The sequence below is a fragment of the Balaenoptera ricei genome, chromosome 14 (assembly GCF_028023285.1).
Source record: "Balaenoptera ricei isolate mBalRic1 chromosome 14, mBalRic1.hap2, whole genome shotgun sequence".
Taxonomy (NCBI): Eukaryota; Metazoa; Chordata; class Mammalia; order Artiodactyla; family Balaenopteridae; genus Balaenoptera; species Balaenoptera ricei.
This window is the reverse complement of record NC_082652.1, coordinates 8,781,484-8,798,210: the sequence shown is the minus strand read 5'-3', so window position 1 is coordinate 8,798,210 and position 16,727 is coordinate 8,781,484. Positions and strand designations below refer to the sequence as shown.

At 41.4% G+C, this 16,727-nt stretch overlaps 1 protein-coding gene across 2 annotated transcripts in view; it reads right to left on the bottom strand.

The window, feature by feature from the left end:
• The window catches only part of ATP2A2 (ATPase sarcoplasmic/endoplasmic reticulum Ca2+ transporting 2), a 62,394-nt gene extending 46,363 nt beyond the window's left edge, over positions 1–16,031 (bottom strand). Inside the window, exons 1-5 of one of the 2 annotated variants that reach the window (XM_059893663.1) lie at positions 15,320–16,031; positions 14,599–14,616; positions 14,431–14,513; positions 6,634–6,738; positions 2,079–2,217 (exon numbers count right to left, since the gene is read on the bottom strand). In XM_059893663.1, coding sequence (XP_059749646.1) covers positions 2,079–2,217; positions 6,634–6,738; positions 14,431–14,513; positions 14,599–14,616; positions 15,320–15,437 — 463 coding nt within the window. In that variant the 5' untranslated portion in view covers positions 15,438–16,031. The remainder of the gene's footprint in view (positions 1–2,078; positions 2,218–6,633; positions 6,739–14,430; positions 14,514–14,598; positions 14,617–15,319) is intronic. The other variant, XM_059893664.1, reaches the window with a different exon arrangement.
• Positions 16,032–16,727: the final 696 nt, after the last annotated feature.

Below are 16,727 nucleotides of genomic sequence, written 5' to 3'. Positions count from 1 at the left end.
TTACCAGACTAAGCTGGAGAACTGGAAAACATACAAAGTCTAAAATGAATCTTGTGCAATATTTAGGTGATCTGCAAGTGCACTGACCACATATGTATTTGTGGAAAGACAAACTATCTTCCTCTAATGTTTCCTTCCTCAGTTACTAGCACCATCACCACCCGGGCACCTGAACTAGATATCCTGCCAGTATCTTTGATTCCACACCCTACTTCACATCCACCCCAATATCTATTAAGTTATCAAAACCTGTTGCTTGGCACCTAAACCTGAGGCTCACTTTTCAAACTATACATGGCTGTAATTCCTTGCCCAAGGGAGATTCAGAGTTAATACTTTGGGTTGAGACCTGGTAAAAACTTTTAAGGAGGGTCCCCAGATAATTCTGATGTGCACCCTTGCTTTAAAACTCCTACTTATAAACTCAAAATCTTCCCCTCATTATTCTTAATGCTACAGCCTTTGTTATTGTTTGCTCTCATTAGCTCTTACCTATCTCCAGCCTTCCCATTCTGACCTACTTCCTACATCACCACCAGAATTCCCTCTGTAAGTCATATTTTTGCTGTAAAATCCATGGTGACAAATGGTTAAATCTAAATAAGGTCTACAGATTAAAAAACTGATATAATACTGTTATCTTTCAGTAGTTAATTGGAATCATATTAAAAGAATGCTCTAAATTTTATAAAATAAACACTCAAGTATTTAGGAGTAAAGACGCATCATTTCTGCAACTTACTCTCAAATAGTTCAGACAAAAATGTGTGAATGTATAGACACAGACTGAAAGAGGATAATGCACATGTGACAACAAACATTTGGAGAATCTGGGTAAAAGCTAAATGGGAACTCTTACTACCCTTGCAACTTTTAAGTCTGAAATTATGTCAAAATTAAGTTTAAAAAATCCACTGGCCAAAACACTGCATTCTGAGTTGTACTTTTGTTAACACTATTAAGCAAGCCGTTAGGTCATTTATACAAACTTTGCTGTCCTAAGTAATCAACGTGTGGGTACACAGGCAACACTATTCTTTTTCTGGAAGACCTATGACAAGGTAATTTACTTTTGTTTTTCTTCTGTTTGTTTTTTTCGGCTGAGCCAGGCAGCATGCGGGATCTAGTTTCCCTGACCAGGGATCGAACCCGGGCCCCCCTGCATTGGGAGGGCAGAGTCTTAACCACTGGACCGCCAGGGAAGTCCCAGTAATTTACTTCTAAAGGCCGAAACTGCAGAGCACAGGCCAAGAGACTCAGCACTGAATTCTCATTACAATGAGTAAGACAAAGCACACTTTCCCCACAAGTCAGTGTAAAGGTATTACTATGAGACAATTCACAAAAAGAAAACAAGTATTCTGAGCTCAGGAGGGTGTGAAAAACCACAATGATTTGAATAACCCAATGTAATGATTCCCCAGCAAAAAGATTACACAGTTTTGATTGGCTCCAGGGGCATTCTGGGTTGCCTGAAAACATGGCATTGACCTATAGCAAGGAGGACCTTTTTGAGATCTGTGTAGAGCTCTGGCATTGCAGTGGATTCACTAACTCTTTAAAGCCCAAACCTAGATCCCTGGCTAAGATCCCTGGCTCAGTGTTATGTCCAAGTATTTTTAAGTAGAGCTTTTAAAGTCATGAGATTATCCTTAGCCATCAACTAGGTTTGATGGTTGCAAGTTTGACCTATTTGTGCCAAGAACCAAAACAGGAAAAACTATGTAGCCATTAACTAGTATTCTACAAACTGCTCACTACAACTAACTGTCAAATCAAGATTAAGTTCATTATCTCTTCAGCACTAGTGTTCCACAATGTACTATAAGTAATAAGCACAATAATTCAAAACACCTTGTTTAAAAAAAAAAAAAAGAAAAACACTTATCAACATGAAGGGAAGTGCCAAAACACTTTGAAAATTTTACAGAAAACCTGATTCGTTTGGATAGCACTAAAAATCTGTTAACGTAATTGATACACATGAGCCTAACTTTTAAAGCTCTTAAGTATGAGCCTTCAGAAAAGGACTGTATTCAGATATACAACCTAAAATAAAAATGACAAACTCAACTCACCAGCAATTTCTACAATATCACCAGGAACTATGTCTTTAGCTTTAATCCGCTGTACACTCTTCCTGTCTTGTCGATACACTTTGCCCATTTCAGGCTCATACTCCTTAAGGGCTTCGATTGCATTTTCAGCATTTCTTTCCTGTAAAAAAGAAAACAAAAGATAACAGTAGTAAATATAGCCTGCCACTGCCAAGGGTTTCTAGCCCTAGGAATCAAATTTTAAGAGTTGTAAACTAAACTTAAAAAGAAAAAACACAGGAGATGCACATTAATGACATTTGCAATAAATGATTCACATCTTAAGGTAAGCAACACTAGGCCCTTATGATTTTGTACTAAAAATGAAAAAATAAGCACCCGAAGAAGGGTAAGGAGATAAAAATCAATGGCAAGAAGCAGTTATTAGAACCTGCTGTCCCTATGCACACTGTGCAACATGGCCCTCACCTTCAGCTTCACACACTCACATCATTAAGTCAATCTTGACCCCCATGAAAGGTGATGGTCTGGGGTTGGACCGCCCAGGCTCAACCCAGGCTTTTACACTCAAAAACTATGTGATTGTGGATAAGTTACATGACACACAGCTTTATGGCCTACAAAACCAGGACACTAACAGTACCCACCCTCAAGGGTTGTGAGGATTTACAAGCTATGTGTAAAATGCTTAGATTGTTTTGGCACACAGTAAATGCTTTGAGTGATGAATTAAGAAAATCCAGTTACGTCTCAAATTCTAAATCTCTCACCAGTACTGAAGACCAATAAGTGGCCGGAAGCACTGCCAGTCACATACCACATTTACCATAATATTATATATGAACCTGTCAAGACTTAGTCACACACAATTTTTATTTCCTAATTTCAAGATGAAAGATGCAGAATTAAAATGAGCCATGTTGAAAAAAAAAGCTAGGGGAAAGTTCCTTTGGGGGGTGGTGGGGGAGTATGTGTGAAATTTGCGTTTTCTCCTTTTAAAAAATAAGCAATTAGGACTTCCCTGGTGGCGCAGTGGTTAAGAATCCGCTTGCCAATGCAGGGGACACAGATTTGAGCCTTGGTCCGGAAAGATCCCACATGCCGCGAAGCAACTAAGCCCGTGTGCCACAACTACTGAGTCTGCACTCTAGAGCCTGCAAGCCACAACTACTGAGCCCGTGTGCCACAACTACTGAAGCCCTCACGCCTAGAGCCCGTGCTCTGCAACAAGAGGAGCCACCGCAATGAGAACCCACACTCCACAACGAAGAGTGGCCCCTGCTCACTGCAACTAGAGAAAGTCCGCACGCAGCAACGAAGACCCAACGCAGCCAAAAATAAATATAAAATAAAATTAATTAATTAAAAAGAAAATAAGCAATTAGAAGGAGCAAATCTACAAAGCACATGCCCAGTTGAGGTTACTCAGTGGACAAAGGAAACAATTCTTTCATTTCTCTCACATCTTTGCCCTCCAATCTAAACCTCTTCAATTTAACCTTCATTTGGATAAAATTTATGCTCGATACCATGCAATCTCATTTTTCACACTGTGGTAAAAATTAAGTCCTCAAACCTGCTTAAAGAGAATTTAGATGACACAAAACTGATAGCTAATGGCATGTGTCTAACTTTTTATGTATGCATTCCTGAGAAAGTACAGGAAACCTTAAATTTGGAAAGTTCATGATAAAAATAATTTAAATCCCAATCAGATCTGCTTAAAGAATGAGTCTATCTGTATCACCTTATAATTAACAGAAATACCAGCATATCTAACTCTAATTAATGTCACTGCTAAAAGGTCCTTCAGGTTAAGTTCAAATGTTACTGATACTGTAGAAAGAATAAATTCTGAGCATTGCTGCTATTCAATTATTCAAATTTGAAACTACTTTTTCCTCAGGATTTTTCCCCCTAGAATTTATGAATTGTGGCAGTTTTATTTTTTTCTCCTTCCTCGAGGTCATGTCAGGTAGAGTTTAATTGGACTGACCAAAGTTAAGATGTCCAGGAGCACTGTATTTTGCTTCTATTAAAAATCAGGGAGGGACTTCCCTGGTGGTCCAATGGTTAAGACTTTGCCTTCCAATGCAGGGGGTTCAGGTTCGATCCCTGGTCAGGAAGCTAAGATCCCACATGCCTTGTGGCCAAAAAACCAAAACATAGAACAGAAGCAATATTGTAACAAATTCAATAAAGACTTAAAAAAAAAAATGTTCCACATTAAAAATCAGGGGGACTTCCCTGGTGGCGCAGTGGTTAAGCATCTGCCTGCCAATGCAGGGGACACGGGTTCTAGCCCTGGTCCAGGAAGATCCCACATACCACAGAGCAACTAAGCCCATGCGCCACAACTACTGGGCCTGCACTCTAGAGCCTGCGAGCCACAACTACTGAGCCCACCTGCCTAGAGCCCGTGTTCCGCAACAAGAGAAGCCACCGCACCTCAACGAAGAGTAGCCCCCACTCACCGCAGCTAGAGAAAGCCCGCGTGAAGCAACAAAGACCCAACACAGCCAAACATAAATTTATTAAAAAAAAAACAAAAACAAACAAACAACAAAAAACAGGTCAGCTTGGGGAAAAACAAATACACCTAACTTACTACGAACAAAAACTTAGAAGACCTTCTAAGGTTTCCTTTGTTCTAAAAGTTACAACTCCTACCTCCTCCACTCAAACCTAAATAGGTCTAAATGTCATTCCTCAAACACACTTTGTACCTCTCTGCTCATGCCACCCCCTCTCTGGAATATTCTCCCCAGCTTCCACCCACTGAAGTCCCACTTCTTTATAGTTCCCCCAATTGCTTGTCAGCCTTCCTTGATGACACTGATCAGAAATACATGCCCCACCCCTCCCAAATACTACCTTACACTATAATTATAACTTTCATTACTTCCAGAAAGCAAGAACCCTATAGTATTTATTGCTCATACCCTTCTGTATATTATGTAATAGGATATCCATCAAAAATATTACTCTTTTCTTTAAGCTAAGACATATCTAAAAGTCCTGTGAAAATTGCTATAAAATTTTACTTTGGAGTTCAGATCAGCCTGGCCCTGGATATAAATCCCAGATACTCTATGAATGTACTATCTGTATGGCCTTTGATAAGTCAATCACTCTGAACTTCTGTCACATCTGTCCAATGGGAATATCATCTGCCTTACAAAATCACTCTGAGCATGAAAAGGGAATATATATGAGGTATCTATTATGTAACTGACATAAATTAATTTAAAAATGCATATTACTAACTTGAGAAGGACAATCTAATGCTATATGTTGTTTCTTTTGCCTAAATTATTCACAAAAAGATCATTTCTATTTAAATAAAAGCAATTTTTAAAAAATCAAAATAAGAGGAATGTAGCACAATTAAAAATTTCTTCTAAGTAGGCTTCCTTCTATATGAGCTCACCACATAAAGGCCTTCATGTTTATTAATAAGATCAGAAGTTTACGATTCCAATAGGACTAAGTATGTTTATAAGATGCTTCCACTTTACGAATGACAGATGCACTCTATTTTAGTCCTGAAAGAGGTGACTTTATCTATCAAAAATCTAAAAGATCAATACTTAAAAGATGAATGAGAGGAACTTCCCTGGTGGCACAGTGATTAAGAATCCACAGTCTTAAAAAAGTTAAATTCTCAAACTAGCTATCTGCAGAAGACCAATCATGCAAATATGGGGCAGATGTGTGATCCCATTATGTTTCTGTAGTAAAATTAGCTTCCATTCTGTGAATAAGAAAGGCCTGGGGGACTTCCCTGGTGGCGCAGTGGTTAAGAATCCACCTGCCAATGCAGGAGACATGGGTTCAAGCCCTGGTCCGGGAAGATCCCACATGCCACAGAGCAACTAAGCCCGTGAGCCACAACTACTGAGCCTGCGCTCTAGAGCCCACGAGCCACAACTACTGAGCCCACGCGCCACAACTACTGAAGCCTGCACACTCTAGGGCCTGTGCTCTACAAGAGAAGCCACAGCAATGAGGAGCCAGCACTGCAAGGAAGAGTAGCCCCCGCTCGCCACAACTAGAGAAAGCACGCATGCAGCAATGAAGACCCAACGCAGCCAAAAATAAATAAATAAAATAAATAAATTAAAAAAAAAAAAAAAAAAAAAAAAGAAAGGCCTGGGTACTGGGCAGTTAAGGGAAAATAGCCAGGAATATGCTCTGAAGGTAAAATTATTTAGGATTTAAACAATTTTTATAGCTAAATATATATACACACACACACACACACACACACACACACACACCCACCCACCCACCAAGGAGAATAAAAGTTTTTCATAGGAAGCAACTAGAAAATATAAAGAGAATACTGGTTGTCAAATTTTCTGGTTTTCCTTAAGTAGCTTCTTTATCCACTGTTCTTAATTCCATGCTACCATGAAGGATGAGCAATTTTAACTGCAAAGTATATATGCATGAGGTCTAAAATTTTGCCATTAAATAAACAGATAAACACACGTAGTTCCACAGATTGTTTTAACACAGTTTAAATCACTTACGTAAATTACCAAAATTTCGCACTGCAGGAATTTTTGCTTACCTGCCATACACCCACAATTGCATTGGCTACTAATATAAGTAAAATCACAAAGGGTTCTACAAAAGCTGTAATTGTTTCTTCACCTTCTTCAAACCAAGCCAAAACCTAAAAGAGAAATGGCATGCGTTAGAACTGTAATGTGTTCTTACAACAAAAGCGGCTGGCATTAAAGGAATTATTATGATACATAAAATCTCTTTTCTTACCATCCTTAGAAACAAAAGGTAGCAAAATGTAATGACATAAACAACAAGCTTATATCTTGTTCCCAATAATTCTTAAGACTCAAAACTATAAACTTCTTAATAATACCCTTAAGAACTAATTTATTTTTTCATGTAATAATTGGTTCAAAATCCAAAACAAATACTTTTGGGGAACTAAATCCCATTCATTTTCTGTGTATATTTTTCAAAAGAAATAAAACAAATTCCTGATTTTGTTAAAGCAAAAGGCAATCATGAAACTTTGTTAATCTGGTTAATAGTCACATCAAATAATACCTATGTGGCACAAATTCATAGTAAAAACAACTTAATCATTGACTCAAAATTAGAGTATATAATCTGCTAATGTCCCACGTATTTTCAGTGGTGTTGCTGAAGGCCATTACTGCAAGGTTGTTCTGCGATCAGGAATGTATTTTGAAGGTTATCCTCCATATGATATCTAGTATAGGAACACAGCACTTCAGAGATGACATAAATCCAAAAATGTTTTACCTGGGCACAGAACACTGTCCCAAGAAAAATGAGCAGAGAATTAACTTCTAGCTCACACAAGCCACACTGTACTTTCTAACTGAGCAACCCTATGAAGAAAGAATCCAACACAATGAATCTTAAAATAATAAACAACATAGTAAAAGAGGCATCTAAATGGTTAAAAATTTAACAACCAATTTTTGTGGAAAACTGCCAATCCAAAAAGGATGTTAAAGGTATCTCATGATACAGTCTGGGAGGTAAGATTTGCCTTTGCCTTTTAACACTGCTTAAAATGTTTGTATATTCCACAATGAAATCTTTTCTTTAAAAGATCTATTCAGTAAACAATGAAAGCACTGTTTCTGATACTTTTTAATATTGTCAGATATGATGTATGGCAATAATGAAGCCATCTGGCGACTACATTTGTACCTAGTGGAATACTATAAAGTGAGCTTTGACACAAACAGCAAACAACCAGAAAGATGATTAAGGCAAGACCCAACATGAATTTTGCAAGTAAAAGAGGGTAACGATGAATTAACAACAAATATCAATTTGTTAGGCAGCTATGCTCACCACTATACCACCAACAAAAGAAATATCAATTTGAGCAGGAAAAAAACCAGGAGACCCAAGGCCAGGTCCTGAAAGACGCCAATCACCACTGACAGCTAATGAACCAGGGCAAGCAGAACACCAGAATGAATATAAATTGTTGCTGCAAGCTTTCAGCTGGGCATTCCTGGTGTTAAGGCCAGGCCTAATGGCAGGATGAAAACTTCTCTAGGAAGTTATAAATTTTGATAGATGCAAGATCACAGCTGCTTTGATACTAGCCTTTCAAACATTTGCCAAGGAGAACATATCAGAAATAAGAAACTTAATTAGCTCTTGGGGGAGAAAAATTGCTCAACTTGAAGAGTAACGAGGACCTTTAGAAAAGGTCAGTGAGGCATTAGCAACTGTAAGATAAGCTTCACACCTTGTTAAAGCGGGTATGAATTTCCCTCTTGGCAGCTAGGCCTGAGGAACAAACTTAAAGCAATATCCCACATAAGCTGGAACAAAGGAAAAGACTAAAGCAAGCAAGCAGTGACAGGACTATCAAAGCAAACCTCTACTTTTCAAGAAATGTGTGGTTCCTTTGCACAAGTGGTGTTTATCAATAATGCAATAATCCTCATCTGTATTATGTAGTAGCCTTTTCTTCCACTATGTGACTTTAAATGTTTATGTGTAAGAAACACAGGCATTCATAGTTATTTGAGGGTTCTGTACAATGTATAATTACTGCCTGATGAGAAACTAGTGGGCAAATCTCTTAGTGTGGAAGGACAGTGCTGAACCTATTTAACACTGACAACTACCAATTTTCTAATATTTTAAAAAATATTTTGAAACCCACAAATAACCCAAAGAATTAAGTGCTACAACTCAAAATAAAGATGAACCGTATTTCATTTACTGCTAAGAACCAATCCAGTCAATCATGTTCAAACCACATGGTGCAGTCCTTCATGGTTTTGTTCTATTGAAAAGAAAACCTCTCTTGTGTAAATGGGAAGATGAAGCTGACAAATGAAAGATCCCATGAGATGGGGAAGGGGGTAGTGAAGAGGGAAACTGGATGAGTGACAAATTATTATGTCTTATTAGCATTAAAGTACAGTCAGTTCATAATTATGGTTTACCAGAAGTTATACAAAATATACAGGGGGCAGAGAGAATGTTTCTAAAAAATCTTTATTGAGAACAGGTTGAATATAAAGGATTATCTGTTTGTATTTCCTTTTGTTGACTATTCTATCCCCAGGGATCTAGAAGAGTCTCTGGTACATAGTTGATGCTCACTATATATTTATTGAATAGATGCATGAATAAACAAAACAAAATCTCATAAAACGTCTAAGGTACAAGTCCCTACCTGGCAGTCTATGAACTTAAACATTAAGAGAGCAAAAAGGTAACCAACCTCATTAACAATATCAAATGGAAGTGGAAGGAAAAGCTACTGCAGTATAATTTTAGGCATAGTGTTTCTTCTTTCTTTGCTTTGCACTATTAATACAGTAACAGTACTTCTGGGGCTTACAGTATCCAGCTACAGCAAGTTCAAAAGTTTCAAACTTGTCAATCCTATTCAAAGTAAACACTTGCTAGGTTACTTTATTTATTTAATTTTATTTATTTATTTGTTTTACTTTATTTATTTAGTTCCCCGACCAGGGATCGAACCTGGGTCCTGGCAGTGAAAGCACCGAGTCCTAACCACTGGGAATTCACTTGCTAGGTTACTTTAGACAGGGTAGGGTATCTTCTAATTGTTATATGGAAGACTGATCTCTGTATATCACCATAACTTCTGAGAGTACAGCCGAAAGATGCCAGAGAGCAGGGTTTAATGAATTAAGCAAATTTTAATCCAAGGTAAAAAGGCATGTTCTGGTATAAACTAGGAGACAGTCATGGTACCATGACTCAGTTATCTACACGTTAGGATAATGTGCAGAGCTCTTAACAAGAACATAAGAAGAAAATGAGAGACCATAAGCACATTCTTAAGGCTGAGGGTCTTAAAACATGTATCAGGTCTGCATTCCCCCTTGTATCCTTAGAAATTTGCAATGCCTTAGGGCACCCAAACATTTGTTCAATGAAGGAGAAAATTTACATCAAGAAATTAAAAAAGAGGAAACAGAAATAAAGTATCACCAATAACTGTTACAGCAATTTTCTGAGGTGAGAAACAAAAGTTCAGCCATTATAAAAAAAATAGTATGAATTATAGACTATAGATTCTCTTCTGAACCACACATAAAGCTTATGTGAAAACACTCTTCAATATTTTCAGATTTGAAAATACAATCTTCTTTAAAAGAAAACAAAAAACCCCATACACATTCACCTTTCAAACCATATTTTAAAGACAGGCTCTAAATAAATTACTTAAACCAATCAGTAAACTGCCCATTTTGTCCTTCAAAATAATTAAAACACAGGAAAAATTTAAAATCACTACATTATCAAATACTTTTTGAATATATCTTACTGAGAAAACCAACACAAACTCATCCAAATATTTGTTATATCAAAAGCACTAACCTGGGACTTCCCTAGTGGCGCAGTGCTTAAGAATCCGCCTACCAATGCAGGGGACACAGGTTCGAGCCCTGGTCTGGGAAGATCCCACATGCCACGGAGCAGCTAAGCCCGTGCGCCACAGCTACTGAGCCTGCGCTCTAGAGCCCACGAGCCACAACTGCTGAGCCTGAGTGCTGCAACTACTGAAGCCCACGCGCCTAGAGCCCGTGCTCCGCAACAAGAGAAGCCACCACAATGGGAAGCCCGCGCACCGCAACCAAGAGTAGCCCCCGCTCGCTGCAACTAGAGAAAGCCTGCGCGCGCAGCAACGAAGACCCAACGCAGCCAAAAATAAATAAAAAACAAATTAATTAAAGAAAAGAAGCACTAACCTAGGTTCTAAAAGGAATTATGAATCCCTTCAAAGGTTCCAGTAGGAAGAAAAGACAAATTATTCAAATGTAAATCAAAGTTGAGAAGTGCCCTGGTCTAAAAAAGTTTTATTAGCATTTTAGGGTCAATCTAAGTAGCTGAGATAGGGAAATGGGGGTGAAGGGTAGAGAAGCTTATGCAAATTGTGTTACCAGAGAGGACTTTATGATTCTGACAGATGAGACAAATATGGTCCTCAAGCTCACCTCTCCTGACTGCCCTATTTGAAAACTGCACTCCTTCCACAGTCTCCCCTATTCCGCCACCACCAACCATGTTATTTTTTTCCACAGCACTATCTCCAATCCAACAGTTTATTATATATTTTACTTTTATCTGTCTCCACTAGAACATCAGCTCCAGGTAAGAGACCGTGTATTTCGTTCCATGCTGTGTTCCCAGTGTTTGTGCCATGTACCTAAGGTGCTCAATTCCTAACAAAGCAGGGAAGAGAGAAAAGAACAGGCATTCCAATTAAGCAACCATATGATGTGTTATATGAAGGGCAAAGTTGGTGAACAAGGGGGATGGAAGGAAAAAGTGAAAAGGATAGGAAGGTACTGAACGTCAAGTTAAGGAATTTCTAATGTTACTTCACATACAATGGGAGATATATAGCTCACTTCTTCCAATCCAAGTGACAAGTTAATTAAACTTTATCCCTACAGGTCACAAGTATAAAACATTAATGCTGTTTCCTACTTTCTGCCAACGCAAAATATTAACTCTGGTTAACAGTTTACTACTTAGATATTTGAAATATATCACTAAAGCCTAGTATTTCTTAACTTGAGCAGAACCTGATGATGTATCATATATAGATTATAAAAACTGCCTATTTGCTTCTCCAAAAGAGCATGTATATTTTACCATTTTTCCTTTTAAACGAATAGGAATGAACTGACTACCACAAAAAGCTCAGTGGTCTTTTCAAAGGTAAAGAAATGTGGAATGAAAAGGGTCAAGTATAATGTAGCAGTAGTGCTAATCCCACATGAAGAAAATCAACAAGTTTTATATCTGCAATTTCTTGATCAAACAAATCAAATTGTTACAGTACTTCCTAAACAATAAATGTTTAAACTTTTCTGTTTAACAACCCATAAAATAAAAATGTAACATAGTTCATTTCCTAAGCAATAACTCCATGTAGTTACCAAAAAGGTAACTCAAATTTCAACTCCAAAATATAGCTCTATAAAGCTACAAAAAGCCAACATCCTACCTTACAACAAAATTAAAGCTTTTATTTAAAAACCCATTTGAGGGAATTCCCTGGCACTCCAGTGGTTAGGATTCGGGGCTTTCACTGCTGCGGCCGGGTTCATTCCCTGATCGGGGAACTACAGATCCTGCAAGCTGTGCAGCACAGCCAAAAAATAAAATAGAATAATAAAAAAAAAAAAAAAAAGTGAAAATGCCCAGAAGATTTAAGCTCCTTACTTCAAAGTAAAACTCACATCATTATTTCAAAATATTAATATAAAGTCACTCAAACTGGCCACTCAAGAGATCCTATACAACCCAAATAGTCAATAGCTTGTCTACTGGAAGTAATGCCACCGATGTTACAACACTGCCTTAAATTACACACACAAAATAACTCAATAAAAATTTATTTTATCTCTTCTTGTATATAGCAGCTGATTAACTTCTAAGAGATCCCCGATGACCTTATTGAAGCCCAGTATTAAAACTACCAAACTTGGGCTTCCCTGGTGGCGCAGTGGTTGAGAATCTGCCTGCCAATGCAGGGGACACGGGTTCGAGCCCTGGTCTGGGAGGATCCCACATGCCGCGGAGCAACTAGGCCCGCTCGCCACAACTACTGAGCCTGCGCGTCTGGAGCCTGCGCTCCGCAACGAGAGGCCGCGACAGTGAGAGGCCCGCGCACCGCGATGAAGAGTGGCCCCCGCTCGCCACAACTAGAGAAAGTCCTCGCACAGAAACAAAGACCCAACACAGCCAAAAATAAATAAATAAATAAATTTATTTATAAAACTACCAAACTTGAGACTATTTTAAAATTACGTAGCCAGCTTAAACATAAACATTATACTACCTCAAACACATTATTTGTTTTGTTCCAGGACAATGTATTGAAACTAATTAATCAAACAGCTCTATTCCTTTATCTGAATTGGTAAAGCAGCAGCCACTTACTGAAGGGGAATTTTTTTTAACCAACCAAGAAAAAACAGACACGTATAAGGTATGGAGTGATTAATTCAGGATGCTTAATGATTTGCTATGACACTCTCTTAATTTTATTCAATGAAAACCGTAGAAAACATTCGTGAGGAATTAATTATTAACGGCTACACATCACTTGGCTAACATGGCATGACATATGAAAGTCTCATGGCAGAATCTGCGTACAGAAACTCCAAAAAAGTTCACCTCTTGCCAATTTTTTCCCTTCACCTAAAGTAAAGAAATGCCCACTGCTTCGTGTATTTAGTTCTCAAAATAGCCCTCTAGGGTAAGGTTGTCAATAAAGACAGAGGTAGATCCCTGAGGCCTGCATGCTTACAAACACACAAAAATGAAACCTTGAAGCTGTGTCAAGTTTGCAAAGCCTGAAACAAGTTTTCGCACTGAGTGAATTTCACTTCCCATCTTGGTTTTTATAAGAATAAAATACTGTACTTTAAGAACAAAAGGCATCTCATGCTGTTAGGATTAGGAACATCTGTGTCCTATTCATGACCATTTTTAGGAAAACTTCGAAATCCAATGCCCAAGAAAAAAAATGCAATAAAAAAATCAATATTGAACACACAAAAAATGTTAATAATAACCTAGAATTATCCTTTCCAACCCCCATCACCTTTCTTCTGCTGTTCTTTGCATTTCACCAGTTTCTTAGCAACCATACAGAACTCAAGCTGGTAAGCACATAGAGAACATGAAAAAAGTTTTGTTTTTTTTTTTTCTTTTAAGATCTAGAACCAATTGTACTAAACCTTGTTCTCTCAACCTAGGAGCCACTCAAGACAGGGGTCCAATTTAGATAAATATACCACCCTAAAGGTCAGTGACCAAATTTGGTCAACAGTGGTGCCATCACTGCCGTCATCATTCTTGTCACTGTCAGAAACAACTGTCACCTTGCCATTACCAGGAAGGGAGAGCAACTGGAATATTCCTTTTGTAAGTTCTATTTACAGACTACAAAGAGCCCAACATCATCTTAGTATGATCTTACACAACGGAAGAACCCAAAACAGAAAAGGCCTTCCAATAAAGAACTTTTTGATATTAAAAGCTGATAAACCACAAGAATTTATAAGACCCTGCTTGCCGCATTTGGGAACAATTTCTAACTGCACTGCCAATGTCAGACATCCATTTATTTTCTGTACGCGAATGGCTTCAAATGTTTTATTTATAAGTTTAAAATACCTAGGGAATCAAAAAAAAAAACCACCCCCCAAAACCCCACACAAAACATTAAGAAACAGCTTAAATCTCCAAATATAATGTTCTCACTCAATAGACATTTGTTTCCTGGTTTTTCATCTATGGTATAGTCTCAACTTTTTGGAGATAAAGTAAATTTCTTTATACTTACAAAAGATATACATGCTGCCAACAATAAAATTCTAACTAATAAGTCTTCAAACTGCTCAATCACAAGTTCCAGCAAGGTTTTTCCTGTTAGAAACAAACATATCTGTTGTAAATGTCATCTTAAGATCAGCACACAAAGTGGGGGAAGAAACGTGTTAAGATTACTCACCTTCTTCAGCCGGTAACTCTGTAGAATGTAGAAATTCACCAGGCAACGTGTCAAGAGGGGGGAAAAAAAACATTTTAGCACTCTGCCTTTACAAAAAGAATTACTAAATTATCACTGTCTTTGAAAGACGCACCTAGATATATGAACATTCAACCGTATTTAAGAGAAATCATACCAAAATGGTACCCCAAGAAAATATGCAGTATTTGTTGTATTGATCTACTCCAAAACGTGAAATCTCATCACCACCTAAGCAAGGCTCCTGAACAAGGAGTCATTTCAGCTCTGTCATCACTTCTGCCAGATGTGTAACTTTGGGTAGTACAAGAACGGTCAGAGGCATTCTCAACTACAACGCCTCATAAACCGGGTAGGGACGAGAAAATGTCTCGCAGGGCTCAACCCAGATGCAGGAGGCTCATCCCTCCCTCCGCCGGGGCCAGCTGCTGCTCGTGAGAAGCCGCGAAGCTAGCTGCGTGCGGGGAAGGTCAAGGGCTGGAGCCACGAGGAAGTCGAGAGGAGGCGCAGACCCGACCCCGGCGCCCCCAGCCTGCAACCCCTCTCCCGCGGGGCCGGCGCGCGGGCTCAACCCGCCGCCTGCAGCCCTAGGCAGGCGCGGAGCCGAGACCCACGAGGTGGAGCTCGGTCAGCCATCTTTCCTGGCTCTCGGGCCCGCGCCTAGCCGCGCGGCGCCGCTGCAGCCCCGGCGCCGGGCACCTACCGTTGGAGCCCCATCTCTCCTTGAGCTTCTTGACCTGCTCCAGGCTCAGCCCTGTGCTTTCGTTGACGCAGAAGTGGCCCAGCACTTCCTCTACCGTCTTTGTGTGCGCGTTCTCCATGGCTGCGGGGGCCAGGCCGTCCTCGCCTCCAGTCCCCGCGGCCTCCTCGCCTCCGCCTCGCACTCGGGCCGCGGGCTCGTGCCACCCCGGGCGCCCAGGCGCGGACTGGCCTCTCCCCCCTCCTTCTCCTACTCCGGCCGCTTCCGCCTCGCCGGGCGCTGAATCACCCCGCGCCCCCTCCCCCAGCAACCGCCCCTCTCGCAGCCCGGCCCTCGCCGGCGCCCGCCCCGGGCACAGCTGGACGGTGGGGGGGCCTCCCGACCCTCCCTCCCCTCGTCAGAAGGGAGGGCCTCCTTCACCCTCAACCGCCCGCCGGGAGTGCAGGCCGCGGCCCCCAGGCCCCCTCCCCGTTCTCCTGAGGTGATTCTCGGCCCCGCCCGGGCCGGAGGAGGGGGCGCTCGGCCGACCCCTGAGAGCGGAACGGAGCAACGGAGGAGAGCCGGCGGGGTGATGCGCGGCGCGCTCGCCCTCTCCCCTCAGCTCTGCACCCCCGACAGCAGTGGAAGAAACCGCAGCGCAGGGGAAGGAGGTGGCGTCGGGGACGGATCCGCGGCGGCTGCTCTAATAGCATTTATCCGCCGCTGCCTCCCCTCTCGCCGCCGCCGCGGCATGTGGACGCCGCTCATTGGCCGAGAGGGCCCAGCGCGGCGCGGGAGGCGCGGCCCCGCCCCCTCCCTCAGGCTCCCTCCCTCCCGCGCGACTTGCGCCCACGCGGCCGCGCAAGCCCCGCCTCCTCCCGCGCACCGCCCCCAGGAACCCGGATCGAAGTCGGCGTGCACGCGCCCTGCGCGCTCTGACCGGCTGTTAGGCGGAGAGCCCTTGGCCTCTCTTTGGCTAATGCGGGTCTCGATTCCCGCCCGGCTCAACCACCTGCAGACGTAGAACCCAGGGAGGTGGAGGGCTCACGTGGGCTCCCTGCACTCGCTGCCCCCAGGGAACTGCCTACCCTTCAGAGTCGGCCTCGGGTTGGGGTGGGTGATTGGGAAGGCGAGGCTGAGGAACCTTACGAACTCGGTCGGCGCAGAGCTTCACCGAAGCGCGCTGGGGTTGGTGTTCTTGGCTCGCCCCCTTGCCCTCCACCCCCCAGGGCCGCACTCTGCAACCCAATCTGTGTACTTCAGAGCCCCTCTTAGGAACCGAGGGGAGGAATTCCTCAGTTCACTTCCCACACGGCCAAAATCCCTCATCTGTCGCTTCAGGAACACCGCATCCCACACCCCGCGCCGAGAGCTCCACCGCATGCAAATACCAGCCCTTCCCCAGCAGCTTCTGGTGCTCTGACTGAGGGAA